The sequence below is a fragment of the Paralichthys olivaceus genome, chromosome 1 (assembly GCF_024713975.1).
Source record: "Paralichthys olivaceus isolate ysfri-2021 chromosome 1, ASM2471397v2, whole genome shotgun sequence".
NCBI lineage: Eukaryota > Metazoa > Chordata > Actinopteri > Pleuronectiformes > Paralichthyidae > Paralichthys > Paralichthys olivaceus.
In genome coordinates this window covers 7,067,209-7,082,385 of record NC_091093.1, presented here as the reverse complement: position 1 = coordinate 7,082,385, position 15,177 = coordinate 7,067,209, and the positions used below count along the sequence as shown (strand labels likewise).

Below are 15,177 nucleotides of genomic sequence, written 5' to 3'. Positions count from 1 at the left end.
CACTTGTGTTGATACTATCTGTCATCATAATATCTGTCATTGATACTATCTAAAAGGAAGTAAACAGATTAATGTTTGTTACTTTATAACTGGCTGTTTAAAAAAATACTTCGAGACACAGAATCAGTTGCTGCATGACAGGTCACAAACGAAATAGCAAACTATTTTTATTGACATTAAATTCAGCTATTTACAGTTCTCATAATGGGCAACAAAAACATTTCACACTGTTACAGTTAACAGCAAAATATCAAATACTGTTTTTACATACATGAATGTGGCATCTGGACACAGGAGCCAGTCAGAGATGAAGCCCATTTTTACATATCGTCAGTTTGGCAGACAGATAGTTTTTTGTATAATGCATGAACATTAAGTGTTGTGTAGTGTGTCCATTCATCATTGCACTAAACTTAGGGAGATATCTTCTGCTTAAACCTGTCCCAGGTGACATGTTTTTGGCACAGTGATAAATCAGTGTGTTTTTGCATGTTTTCATTTATTTAACACAAATCACAAACATTATATTCTATATTACCTAACCAAAATGCCAAAACATTAAAAACACTGGTATTTGTCTTTTTCCTGGTGGTTTTCCTGGTAAACTTAATAATGGAGGTTCTTCTACATTTTTCAAACACCCAATTCCCCCCTCCCCCCACACACAACCAGAGGCCTCCATGTAAGAAAATTTGGCACTTTTTACACATGACCCAGCACAGAAATAGTTGTCTAAATAAAGCTACTGCACGTTACAGGGGACCTTGTTATTGGTGACTTAACTCGTAGATTACACGAAACATTGAAATAAATCCTTTATTTAGCTGTAAAACACACCAGAATTCCCACTTAGGGAGCTTTGTTCAAGTTTCATAAAGTGCAGCAATGATCAAATAAAACATGATTGTTTAACTGGTACAGCCATGTGAGTTTCAGGGGGGACCCAGTGTTTTTACTTACTCCACTGGAATTTTCACTTTTTGGTAAATTATTAAGTTTTAAAGAGGTCAACTTTGGTGACACCAGTTAGAGTTTGACCCGTTGGTGATTAAAATACAAAACAAGGAAAGTGAAAATACATCTGTTTTATGTCGTTGGCTTAAAGGTGCAATCTGCTAAATTTCATTCTGTTGGGTGAGGTCCTCTGACACACTGTTGAACTCAGTGGCCCGGCTGCTCATGCCCAGATACTGCTTCAGAAACTCGCTGAAACGTTTTTGGTTGTTCCACTTGCGGGCCGACTTCCTTATGCCGATGAAGCCACCATATCTCTTCTGGTACGATCTTCCCGGAGACATCAGCTTCCTGTAGCTGTGCCTCCCTTTGACGAAGCCACCGAATCTCTTGGAGAAGCTCAACCCTACATCACTCTTTCCTCTTGCTGCCATGTCAGCATTCCCTTCTTCCTGCCCTTCTTGCTCTTCATACTCATCCTCGAGGGACACAGTATTCTGGGAATTGTAGGCATCGTTCAGCTGGCTGCCTTTGCCACCCAGATCCCTCTCGTCCACACCGAGCGCCTTGGTCACCTGATCGAACCTCTGCAATGCTATGGGCAGCAACAGACCTCCCTCCACCTGCTCCTCCTCCTCAGGAAACAGGGCCTCCACCTCCTCCTGAGATCTTTTCCGCAGCATACCACTGAGGGAGGACCCTGGAGACGACAGCACCTTACGACAGAGGTCCCAGGAGAAGGCTGGGGAGATGCTTCCTTCACACTCAATGAGACACACCTGACAGAGACAAATAAAATCCTCCTTATTTCCTCTTTGAAATCAGTCCGGGTCATGTAAATCACATTGCAAAACAGTTTACCAAGAAAGATGTGGTATGGGTCGGGGGAAGAACACACTCACTTTCGGTGCAGATCCAGATCAGGGTTGGATCCAGTAATTTCTTTCACATTCTTTAACATTGTGAGAAAATTTTCATTGATTTCTCCAAGAATAATTTATGGATCTCGATTTAAAAAATCTTATTTAGGACACTAATATTTATGAGTCCAATCTGGTGTAGATCCAAACAAATATACAAGTCTAGTGAATATAAACATGCTTTTATAAGGCAGAGCTATACACTCTTCTGAGAGCCATTTTGATTCTAACTTTGGAAGGGCAAAATAATAAAACTACAGAGGGTGGAAAAAAAATCTTAATTATATATTGTATACCTTACAAATGAACATGAAGCAGTATTACTCATAGCCTCTTGTGAGGGCTGTTGGAGAGGAAAGTCCTTAACTCAGACAATACAAAAATCAATATGACAGAGAAAGATCGATTGGATTTTGCGGCCGCTTGTAACCTGCACCTTTCATTTCAGTGGTTCTGTGTGTGTGTGTTTGTGTGTGTGTGTGTGTATCTTTGTGAGGGCCATTTTGAGCCTTAGAACTTAATGAGTGAGGACATTTGGGAAAGGGAGGACATTTTTGCCGGTCCTCACATTCTGACCCATTAGGGCTGTTTGAGGTTTAGGTCACGGTTAGGATAAGGATAAGGGTGAGGCATTTAGCTGTGATGGTTTAGGGGCTATGGAATGCATTATGCAGATGACTGTCCTCACAGAGATAGAAGTACAAACATGAGTGTGTTTGTCTGTTACTGTGTATGAAATACTTTGTACTCCTTGAGCATTTAATAGAAGCAGGCTAATCATTGAAACCCTGGTTTCTCATTGATCAAAGCAATAGTTAAATTCATTTCATCTAAGAAGCAGATATGGAGACACAAGAGAGCAGAAAATATAAAAGTAATCAATGAGATATAGATTAAAACAAGGGGCATCAGTCAGTATGGCAGTGTAGCAGTCATGTACATCCGCACAAGGCAATAAATGCCCAGTCCCATTGGTTTACTTCACCACCCTTCGGATAAAAGTGCATGCCGCTTTTGAACAGATAGTTCCACATTTATGTTTGAAGCACATGTGCACTTGAGTGTCTTCTTGTTCGTTCCCTGCCAAAGTGTCTGAGAAGCAGACATGGCTTTAGGCAGGCACATCCGCAGTGAGGAGCAACAGACATCTATCATTAAGCAACAACAGTCCAAAACTCAAATGCCAAAAGGGTAATTTGTTGAGTAAGAGGGAGATGGAGAAAGAACAGGATAACTATGTGGAAGTGGGGAATCTGCTCAGGATTACCACTATTGCAATCTGCAAGTGTGTGTGTGTGTGTGTGTGTGTGTGTGTGTGTGTGTGTGTGTGTGTGTGTGTGTGTGTGTGGACTCATCACCATGGTGTTGAAACTGAGCTGTTCTGGTAGGAAGTTGCTGCAGGACAGGCAGTCTGTCTGGCAGTCGCTCTGTCCAGGATCACACAGACAGAGCAGCAGCAGAGCCACCAGAGTCTTCATAGTCATGTCTGCTGCACAACACAGGATACATGAAACACATGTTCAGTACAACAATGCAATACAATCTTTCTATAGTACAAATCAAGTATAGACATGATTGGTATAGTATAATTTAAGTTAACTATACTTAACCCAACCGATATCCTCATAAACTGTGAGTATTGCAGTTATCTACTAGTGCAGCACGCTGTAGTAAGTTATATTACATCAGAGGTCATCCCTCCTTTGAGGGTGCTGACCACAGCTGACATGGGATGAGAGGTGGAGTACACCACCGGACACATTCACTTTCACAGCTACAGACAATTTAGAATCTCCATCATGAATCCCCAGGAGACATTCATGGTGCTCATATCAAAGTTAACTTTTAAATCGAAATAGATGCACACAAGATCATTTTGTATTGTAGGTAAACATCTCCTGTATTAATTTATATAATATAGTATTTATATGTAGAGTCAAAAAAATATATCCGGATGTCTCCAGCTCATTCAGAATGCAGTAGCCAGAGTCCTAACACTCCTGTACTAAAATCTCTCCATTAGCTTCTGGTACATCACAGACTCAACTTCAAAATCCTGTTAGTAGTTTTCAAAGCACTTAGTGGTTTCACGCCACAGTACATTTCTGACTTGGTCACTGGTCACAACCCGGTCAGACCTCTCCGGTGAGCTGGTGAAGGTGCCTTAAGTTACCATGGTCCTGTTCTCTGGAACAAGCTGCCTGCTGGCCTGAGGTCAGTCATAACAGTGTCATCTTTCAAACCTAAAACATTTCTGTTCTCTCAGGCCATTTCTATAATATACAGCATATAGTCAATTTGTGGTGCATATCTCTTTTTTAGCTGCTGTGTGTTTGACTGTGTGATTGCTGTGAGTGCTGTGTTGTTTGTCTGATTGGTTAATGGATGTGTGGAGCATTTGATGTATGCTTTGTTTCATTGTATTTTTGTATTTGTCAATGTAGTATACACCTTTACATCTATTTATATATATAGTTTTAATCCATTCTCTCAACGTGAATTTAAATAAATTCAATGTGCTTTATAGAAAGAAGTTGCCATTAATTGCCATTCGTGTTGTAGGGTGGTAGAAATGACTCTACACAGCTGGTTTTATATTAGTGGCAGGACATAACTAACCATTTTTCTACATCAGCTGTGTGTATCTTTGTGTCCATTCAGTAAAGAACATTCTTCCAGGCCCAAATGTTGAAGGTTTCTGGCACTAAAAAGCTCAGAGGACAATTAGAGATCAAAGATGACAGGAGTGATCTAAAGGAGGACACAGTGTGAGACTGAAGGACAGGTGGAGCAAGTGAGCAAAGCAGATTTTTTAAACAAGACAGATCACAGAAAGGAAGAGGAGAATAAAGACAGAGGAAAACAAATGTGTTTGACCTTATTCCGGGAGGAACAGCCCAGTTTGGAGAATCTGACGTCAGAAACACAACCAGAGTTTTCATCTCATTAAACAAACTCGTTAAGTCTTTTAATTGATGCCTCAATTAACGCCTCCGGCAACAGACTGACTCACTGTTGCTGCCAAACACACACTCAAATGCACAAAATATACATAATCATCACACACAGAAACACACACAACACACGTATACAAATACATACAGGCTATGTATGCCTAGCATATACTACAATTGCAGACACTCAAATTCACACACTCACTCTGCTCTTTAGGTTGTCATTAGACTGACATGGCAGAAAGTAGAACTAATTTGTCTTCTTTAGAAATTTGGAATTTATTCAGAGTAATTAAAAACTGATAAAAAGTGTAATTGCACTGCAGTCCATTTTGATTTCTCACTACCCATAAAACAGCCGCTCTGTAAAATTCATAGAAAATAATTAGTCTTCTTATGTGCAAACAATTAAAGTGTGTTTCATCTATTCTAAATTTTTCTTTCATAGAAAAGAGGATGTGTTAATAAGTGAAGGACAAAAGAGCGATAAGCCATTTTAGACAGGAACATTGTAAAATTGCTTTGATGTGTTCATCTAGTCACATATCTCATTTTACTGTCCATCCTCCTGTCAGTGACTCCATGCTTCTAAAACTAGCTACTTTGCTATTCACAAAGCAAGGAGCCACAGCTTAACATCTCAATTCTCGACAGCTCAGGCCTGAGGACGCACACACGTGTTCCATGTAAAGTTTAGTAATGTATGATGGTAGTTAATGTGTTATACATTAACTTATAAACTTACTCCCAACATGTCAAAAACCTATGTCAACCTATCAGCTTCACACTTGGCACTTGGTATCGTAAAGGGCCCAAGGAAGTGCAGTTTGGTGCAATTTGGAAATGCTTTAGAGTCATGCAGCCTGTCTTTTCTTGACACAGCTGAATTACTGCATGTCACTTTTACAGTGTCAGAAAGAAAAGCTGGAACCAGCATCACACATGCCAACCAGGCACGTTAACAATGGGCACTGCACTAGTATAATAAATTGGTCATCAACCAAATGTTTGGAGACATTCAAAATGTGATGGTGCTATAAAAGGTTTAGGAATCGCAAAAGTTATTAGACTTGATCCCTGAAGAGACACAAATGTCTACACTGAATGTCATGACAATCCATTCAGTACAGTGATGGAAAAGGAATATAAGTTAAGTGATCACCAGTCATTCAGATTTATGAAACCATGAACATCAAAGGTATCACATTTCACCCAGTGGCTGTTGAGACATGTTTGGATATCTTTAGTCCAAAGTGGTCACTGAAATAACCAGCGCACCAATCGTGCCCCAGAGCGACGCTGTTGGCATTGCTAAAAAGAAATGTGCTAAATGATTGATGTGTTTTGCAAAAAGGGCAGCACAGTTCTCCATTTCTGTGAGAAGGATTTTTACAATAATCTTAAATGAGTCAAACATGGTCAAACATAACAACAGAACACATTTCGACAGCTATCACTGGAGGCTCGATACTTCACATGAGAGTCAATGCAGTCAACTGCTGCGGCCAAGTTGGGTACTGGCACAATTCTTTTTCAAAACACAATGAATGTGTGATTTCCTAATCTGAGCAACATAAATGTCACACAGGCCTCACTCAGACAAAATTAGCAATGTACAAACACATGATCTTCATGTTCACACATACATGATCTTCATGTGTTTGTCCTCTTTTCACAAAGCACTGTGTTGAAAGCTTGATAAAATATGAGCAGGATTTCTCAGTGATGATCTTTTCAGTAATCCTTTACTGACATCTTCCAGGTTCTCTTGAGAGTCTTTAAAACCTAATTACTTTGCTTTTAATTAACTGATTAACCACGAAATAAACCAGTTAATTAAGTCATTACTGTCTGTGCTGTGCTGGGGTGCAGCTGATGGAGGCGTTATGGTCCAGTAGATGATGAATAAAACCACCTTTCAGACGAAAGGAAGTATATGTCGGTAAAGAATAAAATTAATTTTCATCAAGGATCAACCAGTTACCTGCCGCTATGTGAATATATGATGCAAAACATCTAGTCCAATTCCAGATAAGCAACCAAAAACCAGCAATATGTGCTGCCGTTCATGTGCTGCAAAACTATAACAACAACAATAACTCATACTAGCGAAAAAACGCTTCTGTAAGTGGGAACATCAGACAAGTCTTTGTCCGTAAGAAGTATATTTACGTTCAGTGAGGCTTTTTCTGGTTACTGTATGTGGGAAAAGTGTTAAACATCACAACCATCTCCATGTTGCAGATTAAGAAATATGTCTATAGTCAGCCAGCATGAAGAAGTTCATTTAAAATGTTCAGTTGTTAGTTCCCGTCTGATTCCTCATCCAACAGCAACTGGCTCTGAGCAGAAAATTCTTACACCATGTTATCAACACAACTCCTCCATTATTTTTCTCCATAATTGCCCTTTTCTCATCAAGAACATGAAATATGAAATAAATCACTCCCAGTCCAAGAGCGACTTAAAGCTGGATTATTTGCGCATGGTTGAACAGAGGAGCAGCTTGCATCCAACCCTGGTGGTCGTCTTTATTTTTAAGAGCTCAACTGCAGATTATTACGTCACTAGAGTGTTATAACCAGAATACTTTTCTAACTTGTACACTGTAGTTGCACAAATGCAAAAACAGCAAGAATTGCTTTTTTTTAAAGGGATTTACGATGATGTTTGATTGCTTCATGAAAACTTGACTGGGAAGTACACAAAAACATTTCTAAGATATTAGGTAAGCAGATAAAGCACTACCTGAAGAAAATGGCCTATATTTAAGAAAACAAACCAAATACTGAATAATTAGTGTATTCTTGATGTTGGCATTGTTAGTTGATGGGTTGATGAGAGTTTGACAGGTAATTAAATGTTATTTATTCTTCTGCCTGGAGCCAGATGGCTATAATCTGTCAGAAAAGTCACTCTGATTGACAACTTGTCCCAGGCCCAGTCAAAATACACTGTGCTCTTTATTTTAATATTAATAGCTCAGTGGAAAAATGGCAGAGTGGTCATTGACTTGACACATTTCAGGACATTAAATCTATCCCACCAATCAGTTTAATTATAATTTCAAATATATGTATTATTCATCCCCGTTGCTACCTACATACATCAGCTTCTGACGGACTAGATGTCTTTGCCTCCCCTCACTCACTCTAACTCTGTCTGTCCTCAGCTTTCTATCATAGATGTTCTCATTCTTTGTCTCTCACAGATGTATGAAATCACTGGCATATAAATTCATATAAAGTTTTAGTTAAGAAATCCACTATTAATGTACAAACATAAAATACAGAACAAAAAAAACTAAATTCTATTTAATGAAATATAAGAGGTGATTTTTAATATTTAACCATTACTAGAGCAGCATCTATCTTATTTTGGATTTTAATAAATACCCCAATTGCAAAACATTAAAGGCTAAATCTTACATTAAATAACTACCCATTATGGTAAAGAAAAGTGTTTTCATCAATAAAAATAAATATATGTGCCCAGGTAGTAATGGTGCAACTGTTTCTTCTACTGGCAAAAGAGCTCTTTGTCTTCTGGTCACATCAGGTCTTTTCAGTTACAGATGTGTCCACAGATGTGTCCACAGAGTGGGTGTTTGACACATCTCCAGTCAGAAAGAACCTTTAGTGCTTTTACAAGATGTTCCCTGTCAGACGGTGTATGTGTGTCACATGGCAATAGATTATATGTTGAGGCTATTACATGCAGACACACTGAGCTAAATCAATTTCCCTTTTCGATGCATCTAATAACCTAAGGTCAATTAATGGTTGGGAGGTGTGCTCACACACTCTTACACACCCACACCAGATTAATTTCATCTTCTTTTTAAATCGAGTGTTTTGTTTATGGTTTAAGATGAGGTGGTGTCCTGTCAATTTTTACTTTTTTTATGTTAGAAAAAGCAGACACACATATATCCAACAGGTGCAAATGAAAACAATTCTAATGGTTGTATTACAATGAGGTGTGACTGACTCACTAACGCACATAAATGAAGGGAACCATCAATAATATCATTTGTTACACCTTTTCTGTCGTGACATGTCGAAGAGACAATTTTATTCAATCACTGACTTACTGAATTTTACAAAAAGGATTTGTCGGGGTTTTGTGGTCTATTGTGGAGTGAACAAGCACATCACTTGTAAAGTGCACAATAACCTGAGCTAATCACCTACATTAAGACAGACGTTGGTCTTTGACATTTACTGTAGGAGTAAGTGTTAGGTCAAGTAAGGTCAAAAATAGCCTCTTAGCTTAAACTCTAAAACAGGCAATAACTTATTTTGTGAGTTTTCTAAAATATAGAAAATGTTAGGGTGCCATCGGTATCAACTAGTGTATTTGAGAGTAGGTCTTCAGCACCAACATCATATTGCTGTGTTAGCACCTATGGTTGGCACTAACAGAACCGTAGCAGAATGGGGGCGACCATCACAAACATTTTGGTCAGAGGAAGAGCTGACAACGACATTATTTTAATGGGCCCTCATAAAAAAAGGAACATTTTTATTTTTCAGTCGAGTGAGTAAATTATTCCCCAGATATTGTTGGGACGAGAAGGCAATTATAGCCTCATGTTGTGACATCAACATTTTGTGTTTAATGGTCATGTTTGATTAGGGACAACTATATCTTAACTTCTAACTTCCTGGTTTACTTGTGAGCTGTACATCCTGCTGCACATTTGCATTTACTGCACTCACACAATCCTTGTGCTCTAACTTGGGAGAGTTTACACGCCCAAGATGATTATCCTCACCTCATTTAAATAGCCTGAATTAGGTTACTTTTGTTGTATTTGGAGCATATTTTAGTACGCTGTGTCTATATTGTATTATTAAAATATCTCTTGTCTAGATCCGACAGTAATAGAGGCTTCGCAGCCATCTTGCAGTTAGATGGTGGTTAGTTGACACTCCAGTGGTTCTTTTCAACAAGCAGGAGAAATTGTAGATGTCAGGAATTCCTTATGACTCATAAAAACTTGGAGGCTAATGTGTGCTTTTCCACCTTGGTTGCTTAAATTATCTTGGTGGTAGTGTCTCTTCACCCAGAGCCTGCATGGCTGTCACACATACTGAAGCTCTGAGAGGAATTGTATAAATGAATAATCTTCTGGCTTCCAAAAGTCACAATTTAAAATAATTGTATGTATTTAATAATTATATAGGATGCTCATGTACGGTTAATGTTTGGGGGAAATGGTTTGTGTGCATGAGTGTGAGAACTGTCCACAACTGACTGAACACAATCCACACACTTCAATTCCTAGAAGTCATAGAGCCCGAGGAAAAGACAGGGCCTGTCTGCTCTGACACTTTCCCTGTCATGTAATCATAAATAAGATTTAGAGTAAGAAAATATATATCTTTGCCTCAGAATCATAATGAGTGCAGCATTTGGCAGGAGTCGGGTCTCCTTGTGATGTGGTAAAAAGAGGGTAAAGAGGAGCATACTGGAAGCAGCGAGGACACATGAAGAAGCATCTGTGAATCCTCCCAGCACAAAAGGATGGGCAGGGTCCCTGCCGTGTTTGGAACATTGTCTGTGTGGATTAACTCCACACGTTCACAGTCAATTCAGTGCAGCCGCTACAGATGTACACGGCAGCAATGTGCTGTATATGGCCTGTGACCCGGCCCTCCTTATCCTCCCTTTATCTCTCCCCATCCTGCCCTTGAATGAGAATGGTGGTCAAGGAAGTTTATCCATGAAGCTAATAAAGTGTGTGTTCACTGATACTGAGGAGAAGAGGACTTGGTTTAAAAAGGACTCGGAAGCTATGAGATACATCAGCCATGAACTGAGGAGAAGGAACAGACAGTCAATAAAGCTGAAGGTGAATATTACAAACAACAACACCTGTTTTTCTTGGATATTTTTTTGACATAGTTTGCGTTTCTCTAAGTTAAATGTTGATGTCAATCCCAAACATCAGAGTCAGGACAAAAACTTCATGTTTGTTATACTGTACTTGATGCTTTCAGCTACTACAGGAAAGTGGAACAGTAGGATTTGTCTTTACTTGCTGCTGAATGGAGATTTCTGATAGGAAAAGGAACTTGACCTTTGTCTCTGACAGACTTGGACACGTGCGACTTGTGTGATAAAAGAGACTAGTTTCACTGTAAAGAGTGTACAGAGAGCAGAAGTCTGGATATCCCCTGTCTACACTGGAAGCCTCAAAATATTGCCCATTGGCCCCAGAGCTGATGGGCTCTGAGATTGACCAAAAATCAGTTTTTAAATATCAAATTTTCCTTTGAGATACTATATCCATTCAGATTTAAGTTTCATTATTCCCTATAGACAGCCTTACTGAAGACTTTACCAGCCTTCTTTTACACAGTCAGTGTAGAAGTGTCAGAACATATTACAAAGATAATCAGATCCTCAGTTAATCAGAGGTAAATTTCACAGCAGGCCTTAATCTGTTGCTTTGAACATTTTGCCCTGAGGAAAGAAAGCACAGCCTCCAGATTTCTCTGAATCTGTTAAAACGGTCTTCGTTTCAGATTGAGCGTGACCTGCAGTTCTACGTCAGCCTCTTTATGACCATGTGCAAGAAGCTTTTGTCATGAACATATACAGCAATTGATATTTCTACCTGCACTTTGAAGATAAGTTATCATCAGTAGTTTTTGAAAAAGGTGTTGTGCTGTAGCTCAAATAATCAATTTTGAAATAAGCCTGCGTAAGGAGCTTCTTTCCAAGATTGATTGAGAAGTAAGCCCCGAGCTAAACAAAAACACAATGTTAATTATTCAATGTAAATGAATAAATACATAAAAGGTCACACACAACCTTAAAGATTGCTATTAACTTCCTAAATGTTTATTGACAGCTTTGAGCATACCTCTTTATAATGAGTATGTCATATAGTTGCCTGAAGGCAAAAGAGAATATCATTATTATTAGGATTAACAGAACTAACACAGAAAGAGCTACACTATAAATACCACCAACACCACCACCACCACCACTAGTACTACTAGCTACTACTAATACCATTACTACTACTGCTACTCCACCCTTCTAATGTTTGTATTTTATATAAACTAAAAAAATTAATTGGTCTTGAAATAAATTTGAAAAAAAGATCTGATCAGAATGTGAGCACATTCAGTCAGATCCTAGTCCAATACTCCAACAGTTTGCACGGTTCAGGCTCATAAAGAACACATAAAAAACTGCAGCAAAATGATGGGCCAGATGTGACCAGATGCTTTATATGTGGTCAGTAAAAACCTGCTTTGTTTTTTCTCTGTTCAGGGCATCCTTCCTCAGCGTGGGTCAGTTTCTGAATGTCAAGACCAAAACCTGACAAATAAAAAAACCTAATTTAGATAAATACATTAGGACCCAGAGAGCCCTATATGAAAACTAGCACACTTATTGTTTATATTATTCATATTATTCATCACATGTTTTAGATTAAATTTAGCGACCTTCCCCATGAGTAATTTCCATATGTAGTCTATGATAATTTGGGAATTGTTAAAAACAAAGCACATCAAAAATATTGACCTGATGGATGGTGCTTGGGAGAATCTGACACCAATTAACCCACATGCTCAAACCTAAATTACCTTTGATTCCTCGGTCTTGAGCAACAGTGTAAACAGAAACAGTAGCTTTACGGAGAAGACCCCCCCCTCCATTCATGAAGCCCACCAGAGCCCAGCAGTAAATCAGGCCTTAATGATTCATTCAGGACTAATGATTTATGACCTTTCTCTCTTTAGTTAACACCAACACAGTGACAACACAAACTGCATGTGGGGAGCGTCCTCACCTCGCGCGCTCTGCCTGATGAGTTCGATCATGTATTCAACCTGCGTCTTGTAAGATGTAAGGAGTCTTAAATTGCTGCTTTAGATGCATTGTTTCTACAAAGGGCAGAATTCCTCATTTGAGATGTGGTCCTGAACCGCTCTGTGTGATTTGTCCATCAGCCTGTCACAGAGGCTGGCAGTTTATTAAGCTTTTATATTTTTGATCAGCGTCGTTACAACACTCAGCCGTTTAAAGCTCAAAGGTCAGATGGTCCCAGTGACAATTAGTGACAATAACTGCTGCAATCATCCTACAGCCGCAGTGGATGATGGAATGATGATAAATAACTGTTCTTGACAGGCCTGACAAATGCTGACAAACATGTCATGCTTTTTCCTCCCTTGTGTCCAGATGTTTTTTTTATTTTATCAATAAACTAATATGGTATTTTACATTTTTAGTTGTATTTTTTCGTTCTTTTTATCGGGCTCTGTAAATTTAGGCTGCCACATCCTTAACTTAAGAATCAGTTAGTTAGGAGGTAAAAAATACTGTGTCCCACTTTCTGAAAAGTGTGACGGCAATCAGATATTTGATTTCTTTCTCTCCTGAGGGTGAATCTGGTACCAAAGGTAACAAAATGTCAGTTGTTATTTAAATAATATGCGTGCAAGATTCTGTATCAAAGGTCAAAGGTCACACCATTCCCACCATCTTCCCTGCTTCCTCTTACCTGTTGTTGGCGTGAGCCTATGGGTGCCTGTATTGCAGGTTGTAGGCTTCGTCAGTGTAAGTTTCCCTCCCTCGGTCTGAGCGCAGGTTTTTGTTTCTCCGTTGAGGCTGGAGTCAGCCGCTCTTATAGGGTCCCACCCCTCCCCTTCAACCTCCTCCTCTGATTCTCTCTCCCTCTCTCTCTCTTTCAAAACTCCTTTTTTTCATTTCAGGGAGGATCAAGGAGGGAGGGAGGGAGGAACTCACAACAGGGAGGAGAGAGAAGATGGGGGAGAGCAGGGATAGTCGTGGGAAGGAAGGTGTGAGAAAGAGAGGGAATGATGGGGTATAGAGCAAGATGGGAAGAAAAGTATAGTAAGAGGAGGGAGGAGGAAAGGAGGGAGGCAAGAGAGGGAATGATGGGGTAAAAAAAGGAGACAGGGGCAAGAAAGAGACAGGGAGGGGGGAGGATGGAAAAAGAGGAAGGGACAATATAGAGAAGGAGATGTGAAAAAAAAAAAATAGAAGTAGGTGAAGTAGAGAGGAGGGCAGGTCCCCCATCTACCTTAGTAGACATTTCTCTAGTTGATAAAAACAGTATTAACACTCGAGGGCAGTACTTATCAAATACAAAAAACAGTGTTTCATTGGATTTTTGATTTGTATTCAATTCTTTCCACTTTAGACATAGGCTTTATGACAAATTAATAAAATAAATAAATAAACATCTTGAGATATGGGGATTGGGTTACAGGTCACTGCCTGTGGTATCGTCATTTTAATTCATAACCAGCTGACGCACAGCAGAAAATCCAGTCCTGTCGTGTGTTACACACATAAAAAAATGAAACTAAACCCTCAGAATGTGGGATTGAATGTGTTCAGCAATTATCTGTCTAATGGCCTTCAAGTCCATTGCCCAGCTTTGTAAAGTTGTGGTCCCTTGTTCCACCGAGACCAAGTCCAGGTTTTCCTTAAGCCATTTCTCCAGAGCAGTCGGGCTAACTATAATCAATATCATTATATTCCTTTTCTGTGTTTTTATTTTGTGCTGTTTATTATTATGATTATTCCTACTAATTTTCTACAATCAGTTATTCCTCCCCATGTTAATACTGTCCTGTTACCTCCTAAGCACATAAAAGATGCCATATTTAACTGGTGAATGTTTTGAGGAGAGGTTGTACGACATGTAGCTGTCACTCCTCCACCACACTGTGGGAGGGACAGTCAGATGTCCTCCAACATCTCGTCTTCACAGTGGCAGGACTTTATTACTGTCATTCTACTCACAAACAAAAATTTGAGCTGGAAACAAACAAATCACGACAAGCGTGTGCTCTAGAGATTCAAATTATGAGTGTGTGCAGCGTTCATTATCAGGGGGATGCTCTGATCAGGGTTACTGCACTTTAATCATTTGTATATACTGTATATGGATATGAAACTACCATCTGAGAAAGAAGCAGGGACTCAATACATGTGTAGCTGTAATATAATAAATCAATTAATAATTTATGATGCTTAAATGTATCTTCATGAAAGAGTTATTTATAGATTTGAGTCTTCAGTGGCCAAAGGTTTGTTTCAAGCTTTTTTCCTTTGTTGCATTTTCTCCATTCTCTCTCTCCCCCCCTTTCACACTTCGGTCTGTCCCATCAATAAAAGCAGAAATTACAAAAAAAATATCTTTAAAAATGTGCCCCTAAAAAAGTCATAAAAAAATAATGGAATTCTCTTTATTACACAAAAGTGAAGTAGGAGCAATTTTCACTATTTCTTCAGCAACTACATGTTTAGAAAAGAGTAGAAGTTTAAACAACCACACACATGCTATACAAACA

The 15,177-nt window shown here is 39.1% G+C and overlaps 1 protein-coding gene across 1 annotated transcript; it reads right to left on the bottom strand.

Annotated features, from left to right (window-relative positions):
- Positions 1 to 105: 105 nt before the first annotated feature.
- Positions 106 to 13,459, bottom strand: pnoca (prepronociceptin a). Its single transcript, XM_020079979.2, has 3 exons — positions 13,356 to 13,459; positions 3,233 to 3,363; positions 106 to 1,733 (listed from the first exon to the last, which is right to left on the bottom strand). The coding sequence occupies exons 2-3, from the start codon at positions 3,356 to 3,358 to the stop codon at positions 1,116 to 1,118; spliced, it is 744 nt and encodes a 247-aa protein (XP_019935538.2). The 5' UTR covers positions 3,359 to 3,363; positions 13,356 to 13,459; the 3' UTR covers positions 106 to 1,115.
- Positions 13,460 to 15,177: the final 1,718 nt, after the last annotated feature.

What these genes read in the sequence shown, in the direction of transcription:
- pnoca (XM_020079979.2), bottom strand. Translation starts at nt 3,358, where the DNA reads ATGACTATGAAGACTCTGGTGGCTCTGCTGCTGCTCTGTCTGTGTGAT. An exon ending in AGCTCAGTTTCAACACCATG is followed by an intron (nt 1,734 to 3,232) that starts GTGATGAGTCCA and finishes TGTCTCTGTCAG; the next exon opens with GTGTGTCTCATTGAGTGTGA.